The sequence below is a fragment of the Kryptolebias marmoratus genome, linkage group LG16 (assembly GCF_001649575.2).
Source record: "Kryptolebias marmoratus isolate JLee-2015 linkage group LG16, ASM164957v2, whole genome shotgun sequence".
Lineage (NCBI taxonomy): Eukaryota > Metazoa > Chordata > Actinopteri > Cyprinodontiformes > Rivulidae > Kryptolebias > Kryptolebias marmoratus.
The window spans coordinates 21,304,682-21,318,899 of record NC_051445.1 but is presented as its reverse complement, the minus strand read 5'-3'; the positions used below and the strand labels follow the sequence as shown (position 1 = coordinate 21,318,899).

Sequence of the window (14,218 nt, the reverse complement as noted above, 5' to 3'; positions counted from 1 at the left end):
GCTTTTTGTACTCCAGGTTTCAACTATCTAATTACCACAAGTTTTTCTTTACGCCTTACCTCCTTCACTGTGTATAACGTACATGCAATTTCAGATTGTACTCATTCTTTGTCTGTTGGGTCTTTAGGTCAAACTGAAGTTTTGCCACTTTTCATTCTTCTCCTTACAGTTCCCTGCCAACATGTACAATGTCTATGATGAAGATCATCACTTGCGTCCTTTTTCTTTCCTGGAGCTTGACTGCATGGTCTGGGTCCTGCCTATACACCAGGAGTGGCCAATCCTGGTGCTTGGGGGCCTCTATCCTGCATGTTTTACTTGTTTCCCTGCTCCAACACAGCTGATTTGAATCAATGGGTGATTAACAGGCTTCTGCAGAACATGAAGAGGTCATTTAAGCACTAAATCAGGTGTGTTGGAGCAGGGAAACAAGAAAAACATGCAGGATAGTAGCTCTCGAGGACTAGGATTGGAGACCCCTGAATACACCATTATCTCATGACAAATACACACACACACACACATATATATATATATATATATATATATATATATATATATATATATACACACTAATGTTTGTGTGATCTATTGTGTGGTCTATTCCAGCCCAAAAATGCTTATACTTGCAATTACTCAAAAGAATCCTGTGTTATTATTGACGAATTGAGAATACACTGGCTGTCTTGAACATCTTTTGCAAAAAAAGTTGTAAAATCCAAGTAATGAAAATAAAAGTAGAATATGACTTTAGAACACTTGCACCAGATAAATGTTGGGGTTTGAATACACTGTCAAATCTGTTGTCATTGAATATGCAGCTAAATGAGTGGAACTGACACATGTCAACACAGGAGAGGACAGAAATTGGAGGTTTCAGGGTGAAATGGCAGCAAAATCTGAGAAGACTGAATGAATGATGAAAACGCAAATGAATATTTATAACAGTATTCTTGATCGTTGGACGCCTGCCAGACAACGGTTAAGAACGGTATTTGTTTCAGTATCTCAATTTCCAAAAAAAAAAAACCACTTGTTATTGGCAGCCCATCTGAAAAATGCAATTTCCCTAAGCGACAGAATGACATGGTGAAATGATAACTGAAATTAAAAATCTCAGATTCAGTCAGCCATTCTGGTACACATGCCCATCACCGTCAGCGGAGTGTCACGCTGATGTGCCCGTGTGTGAGTGAGACACAGCAAACAGTTGCTTAAACCATATGGCAGTTCAGATCTCAAAGTGTCAATCACTTGCCAAGATTAGGAAAGTCTGCACGACCGAGAGTTAGTTTGTACTTGGGTTTGTTTGTCGTGCTGCTTACCTGTGTGTTGGCGTCTGTGTTTAGTAAGGGCGTGTCTTGTGCCTCCTGCAAAACCACACAGGTCGCATAGATAAGACTTCTCTCCTATAGAGACAGAGTGGAAAAAGGAAGAAAATAAGTTTAAATGTAGCATGAATTGAGTAAAAATCATGGCAAAGCTAAATTATATATTTTTTTTTATCCAGTCCAGAAATATAACAACAAATCAAGCTTTATTTAGCTTAAAACCAACTGGATAATTCATGGCCAGGTCACTGAGGCAACAGGTCCAAAAGGGAAACCCAAACATCTCTCTCCTCAGCAACACTGTACAGCTCCTCCTGAGGGATCCCAAGGAGCTTCCAGGCAAGAGAGGATGTACAATCCCTCCAGTGAGTTCTGGGTCTGCTCCAGGGTCATCCTAATCAGATGCTCAAACCACCTCAGTTGACTCTTTTTGATGCAGGGGAGCAGCTCTCCCCTGAAAACAAAGCTCCTCTTTCAGGCTGAGCCCAGCAACCCTACAGAGAAAGTTCATTTCAACCTGTTGGATCTGAGATCTTGTTTTTCCAGTCATGAGGAATACCTCATGTCCATAGGTGAGAGCTGGAACACAGATGGACTCCTAAATCACTTTTGGCTGAGCTCCTTCTTCACCACAACAGACTGGAGCAATGCCCTCATTACTGTGAATGAGGCCCCATTCTGTCAGCTTCTCTGCTGCTCTATCCCACCATCACATGAACTGGAGGGAGAAACTTATCCCCAACCCAAAGGGAGCATTCTGCCTTTTTCTGGTTGAGAACCATGGCCTCAGACTTAGAAGGGCTGCGTCTCGGTGCAACCACTTCACACTCGGCTGTGGAAGGCCCCAGTGCGCGCTAAAGGTCATGGTCTAACAACACCAACACAAGACCCCAAGGATCCCAAACCAGAGCCTGTCCTCTGTACCTTGAGAACAGGTCCCTAAACACCACAAATAGGATTGGAGATGAGGGGCAGGCTTGGCAGAGTGCAACCTGCAATGGGAACAAGCTGAACTTTATGCAGAGAATGCAGACACGGCTCTTCCTTTGGTAATACAGGGACTGGGTGAACAGTAAAATTATTAAATGGATTGTTCAAACCTTTATTCTAATTTGAGTTATGCAAAACTGAGCCTCCAATAAAACCTTTCCATCTGACATACAGACACAGAAATTGTTCCTAACTTCTGAACTAGTGGATTTAAAAACAGAAAGCTCTAAAAATTCAAACAATGTTAATTCACCAGCCAAAATGAAAAAAATTATACAAAGCAACCACAAGAGTTTATCAAACTTATTTTGATTTGACGAAAGAGCAAAAAAGACGACTAATTGTTAGTGAAAATAGTGGTGCAATTGTCTTTACTAACATTGATCCACTTTCAAGCTGTGATGAGTTGTGCTTTTCATTTTAAAGATGCATCAGCAATCCAAAACTAGCACAATTAAATAAAACTACAATCTCAGACATCACAAGAAGGTTTTTCGGGAAAGTACGTTGGGTTGGATTTATGACATTTGAATCCTTAACCCTGTAAGTGATGTTCTGTTCACTCTAACTAACAGCTGAGGTGTCGATGAGCAAAAGCCAGGCGCTCATCGAGACAAAGAGGAAGGAAACGGTGACAAAAGGAGAAATGTGTAAAGTAGGAGCGAAGGCGCAAAGCGAGAAAAGAAAAGACAGACTGAACAGATGAGCAGAGGGCCTGGTTGGCTAACAGATGAGCCAAGCAGAAGTCGCAGATCACTAGTGTATATCCATCAGAGCTCTCATAGCTAACTAATTCCTCCAATCAGATGGATCCGTGTAAATATGTCAAATGGGGGACGGGAAATTGCCAGTGTGGTTTATTGACTGTGATAAAATCTGAAAAGCACCGCTGAACATAATTACATACTTGTCAGAGCCATAAAAATTAGCTTTATTATCAATGGGATGGTTTTGTACAACTTCATTTGGGGGCGATGCCTTCCAGATGGGGAGCGTGGAGAGCTTTTTTACACTCCTCCTCTTCTTCTTCTCCGCATCTGGCTCCGTCATTAATGGTATGATGGTCTCTCTTTCTGCCTCTACTCTGTCTTCCACTGTGCACAGGCAGTAACACACACGCACCGCAACGCTTGTGATTAAACTCACACAGAGAAACACACGCACACATTTACAGATTGGATGCAGATGTGCATGCAAATTCGCACACACAAACTCCATGTGGTGTTCTACTGTACATGTTTTTGTGTGTGGAAGTGATGCACCACACTGCGCGTGCGTGCTTTGTGTGTGCAGCTGAGATTCACGTCACTTAAAAATCTGTCCGAACGCCGATGCTGAACTCCAGCTCTTTTTGTCACACACTGACAACGCATTCGGGCGACTCTTCCAGCTGGGCCTCAGCGGTGCTCCCCTCCTCTTCAGCACAGATAGCAGCTTTCATCGAGTCCACAGAGACAAAGCAGCTTCAAGTTTCCTCTATTACACCCATTTAAAGCCACTCGACTGTGAGAGGAGTTTTAATGCGGGGCCACTTAGACCAGAGGAAAAACAACTTTTAAAAAAAGGGTATGATTGTTACACAATTCATACAGGTTCATGTTTCAATCCAAGTGTGGACGCCCCTTAAGATGAACAATGTTATTAATATTTAAAAACTAAAACTGAAAAAGTTTTGTTTTTTTATTTGTTACATGAAATCACTTGTCTGATTTTGACAAACTAAATACCTGAAAGCTCCTGGAATAAGAATTTCAAACTTTAAAACATTATAGAAAGCTTTACTTAAAAAAACATTTTACAACCAGAGGAACTGCAGAACAGAGAAGTTGCACTGTTGCACTTTTTGAAGCCCTTTAAAATGAAATAGTCTAATATGTTTAACAGTTGTGTTTAAATTGTTCATTTTCAGAAAACCATGACTGCAGTAAAACATTTTTACAGATTGATTGATTGAATTGATTTATTTAAATCAGGGACTGCATAGAAAACAATGTTAAATAATAAAAATGCTTATGTTGCTTTCTTTTAGGTTTTTTTTAGCCAAAGGCAAATTTTTAAGAGCTGTGTGAGTAGTTTGTTGGACAACTCAAATTACCTTTACATTCTAGTTAAATTATATCACAGTATGAGCACAAAACGACCCTTTTACTGAAGAGTGCAGGTACAAACTGGTGGAGGAAAATGTGTTTAGAATTTGTGTTTAATTATTATTACAACAATTTAAAGATCTCTCGCTTAACTCAAGCATGATACTTTTCATGCTTTTTGTGAAAGTACAGAACATCAGTTTTTGCAGCAAGTTATAACAAATTAACCTCTTCCAGTTCTGGCAACATAATCAAAGCACGTTCAAAGTAAACCGCGACGGTTCTATACTATAAGTGGTAAATACTTAGGTTGTGTTTAGAAGCTAACACTGTAAACTGAAGTTCTGTGTTACATTGTGCATTACTGGAGCTGAGCCTTTTTCTTTGAAACACCAAAAGTAACATAATTTATGTCTTTTTAAAAAAAAGATAACCGTAGTTACAAAATACATTCAGTCCAAACTCTGATGTTTTAACACGTTCTTGACTTCATCTGATTTTTTGGAATAAGAAAGAGCAGATTAGGAACATTTTACAGAAATGTTTTTGTCAGTTCTCTAAAATGAAACTTTCATTGGCATTTTTAAGCTGATAAAACATGACAGCCCCTACAAGCTGAAAGAAAGTGCCAAAACAAAATACAATTGTAGAAAATCTAGACTTAACCCAGACTCAAAGAGAATCCATGAAAGTTAAAAATATAGCTGTGGTGTTTGAGAGAATATACTGGAGAAATGCTTTTTGAGGGCCAATGTATTTGAACGTGTCTGTCAACATTTTTGTCGCAACAAAAAGACACATTTTGTCCAAGTTATAGTAACCAAATGATTACCAGCAGATGTGTTGCCCACACTCTGGGACTTTGGTCTTCATTGTTGTTTCTCACTGCTGTCACTGTTTTGTAAAACTGTTTGCAAAAACTTCAGCGTTTCAACAACGTGTCAAATGTGCATTTAATTCTAGGCTTTAGTTTTAAACTAACTAAAGTTGTGTAGAGCACAGCTAATAATCCACCAACGGGCTTGTGAACTGGGGAAAAGCATTTTCATTAACACAATCGAAATAAATGCAGGAACTTGAAAACTTTACATTAGTTGTAGTTACCTCTCACTATAGATGCATTTAAAAGGCCAACGTCGTACACGCCAGAGTTTTAAACAAAGCTCCTGCGTGATCAGTTAAGAGCTCACAGTAAGTGTTGGAAATGACTCTCAGCTTCCACCTCTACAACACATTTTAGTGTCAATATTTATAAAATCGATGGAGTCATGGCCATTTTAGGGTGTGGCTGCAGCCATCTTGAGTCAAGTTGACTACCAAAGTTAATGAGCTGTAGATGTACATCCAATGATTAGTTTCTAAGAGTTTTGTTCATCCATCCAGAGTTTCATGAGATATTTTCCTAACAGACAGACAAAAGCACAAACACACAGGCCAGTTCATGATTGCCTGCCTTTGGCGATAAATATGTGGATTTACTTGTATGCTCCAACAGACCAGCTAACTTCAGAGTACAGAGAAGAAAAAACGCAGGAAGCCTAAATTTTTTGAAATTGTTTTTTTTTTTGTTCTTGCTATTTTCGTCAAACCGAACTGATAATGAAACGAAAATGAATTTTTAGAATTCTAAAAAATCCAAACAAAACATTAAATAACTTACTAAACAATACTTTTATTCAGCTGTCCTTAAAGCTCAGATGACTCACCAATAACCTGTTCAGACTGTTTGTACACATCAGGAATAAAAATAAAATTAAAACAGTACCAGTCATCCCCCACCCCCACATACACCCCATCCCCCATCTCTCATTACCCCCAACGCTACAAGACCCCACCACAGAAAAATCCATAGCCATCGATCCCTTTGCCCAGTCACGGTCGCCACAATTATTCCTGAGGAGGAAATGCCGACGATAAATTACATGTGTGCTTTTCATCTGTTGTTCTGATGAGCTGAGCGCTTTGAGGACTTGGGTGGGAACACAGAGGCGGGGCAGTTAGAGGAGTAGAGTGCTGCTGTTTGAAGTTCATTGCCATCTTTTCATGTAGAGGTAAATTACGCTGTAACATTTGGGAATTAGGGCAAAAGTCTCAAACCCTAGTTTTAAAAGTGAACGTGACATTAAAAAAAAATCCTAAATCTGCATATGCTGTTAATATATTTGCAGTGAGGATAAACTGTTATGCTACTCAAATGTTGCCATCAGTTCTTTATTTTGCTCCCAAGATGCACCCACCCTCCACTTTATCCTGGAAGTAAATGCGCCTTATTGGAAGACAATAAAAGAACTTTGAAGTCAAAATATACAACCTTTCTTTGCATGTGTGTGCAATTTTAAACATATAGACTCTATGTGTGTGTGTATATGTGTGTGTTTTAAATAACCCCGGAGGAGTCTGCATGCGGCTATAATTGCCTCCCTCATTAGTTATGTTTTAGCAGGAGCGGATGGGAGGGCAATTAATTTTACCGCTTAATTTTTGACACAGAATCCGCTGCTGTATTGATGTGCTCGCCATTTTGGGTCTCATTTTTCAGGGAAATTAATTGACAAAGTGCGAAGATTTATCAGCATATCGCCAGATTAAGCGACAAACTGAAGCAATGAGGAAATCAATTGTGGCACCGTCGCCGTGTTCAACGCCCCCCTGCACTCTTCGCAGCACCCAGGAGCCTGGGAAAAGCTGGGTGGGTCAGATACAGTGCGCTTATTTATTTATCCGAGTCGCTCATTCATCAGCCATTACAAATGACCGTGGCGGTTGACGACCACTGAAACCCCCCCATCACCGCCTCCTCCCTCTTCCTCAGACATGACTGGTGTGCGAGCGGGGAGCGATTAACATAAAAAACACACAAATCAGAGAGGAACAATGAATCCTGTTTAAGGCAGGAGAAGGAGAGTGGAGGTGTTAAGGCCCCTCCCCTTCAAAAAGAGGAACTCTGCATCTCACACTCAGCAACTCAATCCACATGGTAATGACATCTGAGATTTTCTACTTAGTGCAGTCTGGTGTGGACTTAGTATGACGAAACGCACTTCGGCTACGTTTACATGTGACCGATCTTCTGGAGAGGTTAGAGACTTTCCCATGTTGACTGAAAAAAAAAACTTACACATTTACACTGTAATCCTGAGCCTGTTAAGTCCTCTGTAGTTTCTACGCCGGGCCTCTAGCTGGCACTAACACATGCAGACAAGACACCATCTCTCCAGCATGTAAACAGTTACATTCAAAATGGTGAATATATGTACCTTTGTATGGACCTACAGTGAGGCTGGGTTGTTGCTACACATTGGAAAGGGTGAGTAGTACAAACAGAACTCTGCTATCCGCCACTGTTACTGCGGGTTAGAGCAGTCGTTCTCTAATGAGATAGCTGGAGGTTTGATTCTACCAGTATGTCACATGTCGAAGTGTCCCTGGGCAAGACACTGAACCCCTCATTGCCTCCGATGTGTGCCCCGTTGGTGTACGAATGTGATCTAAAGCACTGATATGACTCTATAGAATGATTTATTCCGATTAGCTTTGCAGAGATTCCGTAGAGTGCTGTATGGATGTGTGTGTGGATGGGTAAATGAGAGCAGATTGTGTTGTAAAGCGCTTTGAGTGGCCTGGTTGGCAAGAGAGGTGCTATATACAGTAAGTACAGTCCATTTACCATTTATCTACTTGTCTATGCACAGAGTAGATAAATGGATTCTTCCTTGTGCATTTCCTTTGAAATGCAACAGGGACTATCTGAAAAGTTCCACTTTAAGACCTGTGTTAAAAAAAGTTTTGGTGTCAGAGAATCAGTCACTCTTGTCATGTACACAAATGGCCAAAGAGAAACAGAAATGTCCCGTTTTCACTGAAAATTAGCGTTGGGTAAACGGGGCCTTAAGGCCCCGGCATACTCCATAAGAAGTCAAGAAGTTGGTTATGTGGTTGTCAGACATTCATTTTCATACACACATTTCATTGTCCCTAAAACACTTGTCTTAGAACTCCCAGGAGCTCCTCCCTCCTCCTACAGCGTTAAAACGGGTTTCTTCCTGCCGGCTTCTGCACTCTCCTGTCTTTGCATAGATTTTTGCTTCTCATACCTCGACTTGACGTATTCATTAAACAGAGAGAGACAGTACTCACCATTTGGAAATTGCAAATTTGACGATAAACAATAATGAGCGAACAAAGGGAGTGTGTCCCTACACTGTCCGGTCGAGGAATACTTCCTCCCGGCCACCACAGTCCTGAAGAGCTGCCTGTGTCTCTGTGGTCTTTTTAAGTTCAGAGTTTCATAAGTTTTGCTGGAATAGTTGTAACAGCCTCGGCCAGCTGCTTCATTTAAAAAACTGCATTTTGTGTTTACTTGCGTGATCTTCGTCTAATATTTAAATTTGTTTGACGATTTGAAACATTTAAGTGTGACAAAAATGCAAAAGAATAAGAAATCAGGCTGGGGGCAAACACGTTTTCACACCACTGTACCTCACAGAAATACCAGATGTAAAAGCAAACATTTTGTGCACTTTGAAACTGGTAACATAGCTGGAAATTATATACTCAAATGAACCACAAATAAGACCCAGTCTTTTTCCTGTAAACGTACCCCGTACATTTATCACATCCTAAAATTCATTACATCAGAATCAAGATTTCCAGGTTAGGTGGAAATAATTAGAACCTTCTTAGTAACAAACAGAACATTGTTATCAAAATATGTATTGTCACCATGCCAAGATCTAAAGAGCTCCCTAAGGCCCTCAGAAAAAAGCTTGCACTGTACATGCCAGTATTCAAGCGACTTAATTTCATTTTATTCTTCCAATGTAAGGAATCGTCTGTAAGTAGTGCAGATTTTAAATAACTGCTGGTTTATGCAGTACTTGCCACCACAGCAAATTCAGACCAAAGGCAGTTCTAATGCAAAAACAAGTCTCCGAGATCCTTTTCTTCAGTCAGAGAAAGACAACACTAATATAACCTGGCCCAAGTAAGCCAGGAAAAAAGCCTTTACTGTGCAAAAAAAAAACGTTAGAAGAAAAGTACAGTTAGCCAATAAACATACAGAAAAAGATTAGGCCTTGAGGGAATAACATGCTCTGGATATGCGAATCACAGAGCTGTTTGGTAATAGGAACAAAACCTTATGAAAGCCTTACAGAAAGCTATCTTTAAGGTGAAGAATCTTGGACCAGTAGTAGGGAATATGAGTGCAGGGCATTTTGCATTTCATCTTTAGCCAAATGAATTTAGCAAGAGTGTCAAATTATGTAAAACTATATGTCAAAAACTGAACTGAAAGCAGAGAGACCAAGACATGATCAAGAAATCAATGACCAAGAAAACGATCCTATCTGTAAGCATTCCAGCAAACGAAATGATTCATTTAAACCTAAGCAAACAAAGATTTTAAAAAGGTCAGGTTAAAACTGAGACTGGGATTACTTTGAAAGGCGTCAAGGATCTGAAATAGAGTCAAACTCTCAAACATTTGATAAAACTGAATAAGGACCACCTATGTATGAACAGCACACTAAAACTCAGAAAGCAGAGAAGCTAGGTGTACATCGTGTTTATTTATTTATTTATTCTGTATTTTTTACATTAGATATTATTCAGTTTTTCTTTTATTTAGCATCAAGCTTAGGCCAAATTAGTTGAAACCAATGCCTTTTTTGTACAATTTCTGAACAAAAAATAATTTTTTTCAATTTTAGAGTTTATCAAACTTTTTGTTTGACACATGGCCTGTAAGACTATCTGTCTATCGTACAAATTGGATAGATAAGACAGTAAAATATGTCTTTTTACTTCGATTTTTTTCAGCAAAGTTATCAGTTAAGAAAGTCTCCCCATTAGCAAAAATGCTTAAAAAAAGGTAAACAAACAAACAAACGACTAGCATTTGGTATTTCTTTCTTTTACCCGTTATAAAAAACTGTGACTCTAAATCGAGATGCGTACCAAACTATGATTTCTGTGTACTATTACACCCCTAGTGATTAGTGATTGAGATTTTAAATATTACTTGTGGTTTTTATTTCACCTCTATCTGCAGGTTACCAACTCTTACAGTATCATAAGCTCATGTTGTCCATTTATGTTCTTAAACGTTACAATTTCCATGGTTTGCACAAACATGGTAAAATGTACACACATTTATTTATATTCGGAAGTTTTCATTATAAACATAAAAGAGGGTTTTTAAAAAAATAAGTGGTTAATAAACTACTTGTGTTAGACAAAGAGTGTACTTTGTTCTAATTTAATCTTTAATATCAGGTCTAAACTCCCAGACACTTAAAAGCACAAGCCACAGACAACGTGAGAAATCGTCCAAAGCTTGATAAACCTGCCGTGTTCCTCACTGCTTGGTACTCTGGACAGTTTAGTTCGACTTCTCAGTTTCCTTATTTTATTAGTATTGCATCTTAGCTCTGTGAAGGAGACGATTTATAACCTCTAAACAGATCACAAACATGCAGATAATATTTCAGTGTCAGGTCGGCTGCTGGAATGTGATTGCAGTGATAGTAAAGCTGCAGCTAACCATCCAACCCAGCGCCAATTACTGACAAAGGAGTGTTGGAGGTCACAGCGGTGCAAATTGTGTTAGCTTTCTGAGTGCCGCTAATCAAGTCGGGTCTTGTCGCTCACTAAAATGAGGTTGTTTCAGGTTCATTCTTAATTCTCCTACGTTCATATTTGCTCACCCTTGATCTTTCAAGTTCCCTTGTTCAATCACTTTTCCCGTCTCAATCACCTTCCTCACTCTCTTCAAATGCATTTCCTCCTGCCAAACTCACACAAACACACACACACACACACACACACACACACACCACAACACACCACCGCACACCTCTCCAGGTGACAGCTATGTGACAGTGTGACACCACCTGCCTGATGAGGAATGATGAGAGCTGGAAACAAATGAAAATAAAACGTCTAATTATGTCAGAGACGCCTTGACGCTACATCACTGCTAAAACACATTTAAAATAACATCCAGCAAGTCTTACTCTGAGACACACACACATACACACACACAGCAGGCGCAGGTGACGGATGGAGGGTTCTGCTGCAAGCGCTCAGTCAGGCTGTCAGGCCAGTGGCTGCTGCTGCTTCTGTCATTGACTTAAAAGGGCATCAAGGAGCCATGTGTGGGACATTACCGAGGCCGAGGGGAAACTGCTGGGCTGCAGCATAAAGACACTTTCAAAGAGGCTGACTTGGGCTCCTATCGAGGGGCTATTATTCAAGACAGTATCCTCCCACCGCCCACTGAACCATCTGTCGATCCAAAGTTTTTAGCAAGTTAAAAAACACAATTCAGAGCAGTCCCACGGTGCGTTTTACTGTATATACAGAGACTAAAAGGAGGGATGGAATTGGAAAGACAAGCTGCTGCAAAGAATTAAGAAAGTATAATGAAAACATGCACTTATCCCAGAGCTAAAATCCACGTTTTGTATTTCATTGCTGGAGATTTCTTTTAGCAGGGGAGCCAGTCTTGAAAACAAGAAAGTAGGTTGACTACAGACCTGATTATGGCATCAATTTGATATAAACATCTGCAGCAGACTTCAAATTAAATTAAAGAAACTAAAACCAACTTTACTGTGGATGTTGATACAGTAATATGACAAAACCTCCAAGATATTAACACAAAAATATCACTTTACATTTGAACTCCAGAAGCTATAATAGAATAAATCTTTTTTTTTAGGAAGGGGTCTACACATTGAATAATCAGTCTAAGATCTGGATCAAAGGTGGTGGACAAGAGTGAATGCAAACAAAATACTGTTTCCTCTCTTTTCCTGCCATTTTACTCACAGAGGAACACACACACAAACACACAGCCATTTCAGTCTAGTAAAAATACTCTTGAGCATCAGATAGATCTGAAGAAAACACACTTGCTGACCAGCTGGATTCAAGGAAAACACACTCTGTGTCCAGATGGAGCTCTTTGGAGCTACACACGACAACCCGTTGGATTTGGGAAACACACACTACCTTAATATCCTCAACATATAACCCTCCAAATGTAGAGGATGGCAGAAAACAAAAAAAGTAAAAAAAAAAAAAAAGAAAACAAGAATGCAGAAACAGTTGTCTTGTTTTTCTTCTTTTTTTAGCTAAAATCTGGCTGATAAAGTCTCATAAAACAGTGGCAGTTCTATCAGGATCAAGAGGTGTGTTTAACCATCTAACAACGCTCTGCGGGACTGCCAAGAACGAGCTCGACTTTCTCTGGATGTGGGGACTGAGTACAGATGGACGAGTGGTGGCTATTATTAGCCAAAACTTGTGAATATTTATTCCAACCAAAGCTGTGAAGATTCATAATTAATGTGAGATTTTCACAGTTCACTTAAACTTTATTTTGTGGAAATTGTCCTCAGCTATAGAATAAAGTGCATTTTGTCTGATCCAAGCAGTCCTCCTTGATAAATAACTCTTTGTATCGCTCTCTGACAAACAATAAGTGCTTGTAAAAGTCAGAACACGTGAATTTTGCGCTTAAAAGTGTCACTTAGCATGTTTTTTTTGGAGGAGCAACAGTAACGGTTCACAGCAGAGCTTGCAGTTGTGACAAAAAGAAAGTATGCCCTTATTTAATTTTAGAGTTTTACATATCAGGACATAATAAAAATAATCTGATCTTTATCAGGTTATAAATGTATTTAAATCTAACCTCAAGTATAGAAAATCACTCGCCAAATTCCTCTGTCTTTGTTTTTTAAAGAAAAACAAAGCCAAAATGGAAATGTTGTGAGTGGAAAAACTAAACCCAATAATTGCAGCTTCCATAGGATTTAAGAGGGAAGGTAGCAGCCAGGTGATGCCGATTAAATGAACTTAATTGACTATCATCAGTGTGAACACATCTATACTGTAATAGAAAGAGTTTTGGTAGCTTGTTAGTTTGGAGATTACACGTGTGCGTTAACACAACGCCAAGAAGGAAAGACATCAAAACTGACCTCAGAGAAGCAACTGTAGCTGCCCATCAATCTGGAAAAGTTATACGATCAATTTCAAACAACTTGGAGTCCATTATTGTACAGTGAAACATATTACTCACTCATGGAAAACATTTAAGACTGTCTATCTTCCTAGGAGTGAATGTTTGAGCAAATTCACCTCAAAGTCAGACTGTGTAATGCTCAGAGACATGACTAAAAAGAAAAACCCAAGAGCTCCATGAGACCAACGTTGATTTGTTAATACAGTAATGCACAGCATCATGTTTGGTGAAAACCAAACAGCATATCAGCACAAACACCTCAGACAGACTGTCAAGCACGGTGGTGGAGGGCTGATGGTTTGGGCTTGTTTTGCAGCCACAGGACCTGGGCACCTTGTTGAATATGAACTCCTCTGTAGACCAAAGATTTCTATTTCATACATGGGTTTTCCATTTTGGCTTCATTTGGTTTAATAAATATTAACATGGTGGAATCTGTTGTGTGTTTTTTGTCTACTTGAGGTTAGATTTGAATAATGTGAGCGCCTGGTAAAGACCCGGTCATTTTTATTATGTCCTGACAGAGGATGGACTTTCTTTTCTGCGTGACTCTAACTGTGTGCCTCACCAGTGTGCGTCCTGTAGTGGTCCTTCATGGCTGACAGGTTGAGGAAGGCATAGTGGCAGGACGGCCAGGCACACTTGTACGGTTTCTCTCCATTGTGCAGTTTCATGTGGTTGTTCAGGGCCCACTTTTCACTGAAGGAGCGGTCACACAGCTCGCATTCAAACTTCCTGCAAGAGAATAAGAGGGGCAGGAGGAGAGGAATGAGGAGGAG

General features: G+C 39.7%; 1 protein-coding gene across 1 annotated transcript in view; it reads right to left on the bottom strand.

Annotated features, from left to right (window-relative positions):
* Positions 1 to 14,218, bottom strand: part of znf407 (zinc finger protein 407) — a 173,622-nt gene that overhangs the window by 57,906 nt on the left and 101,498 nt on the right. Inside the window, exons 6-7 of the mRNA XM_017409871.2 lie at positions 14,008 to 14,174; positions 1,326 to 1,409 (exon numbers count right to left, since the gene is read on the bottom strand). Coding sequence (XP_017265360.1) covers positions 1,326 to 1,409; positions 14,008 to 14,174 — 251 coding nt within the window. The remainder of the gene's footprint in view (positions 1 to 1,325; positions 1,410 to 14,007; positions 14,175 to 14,218) is intronic.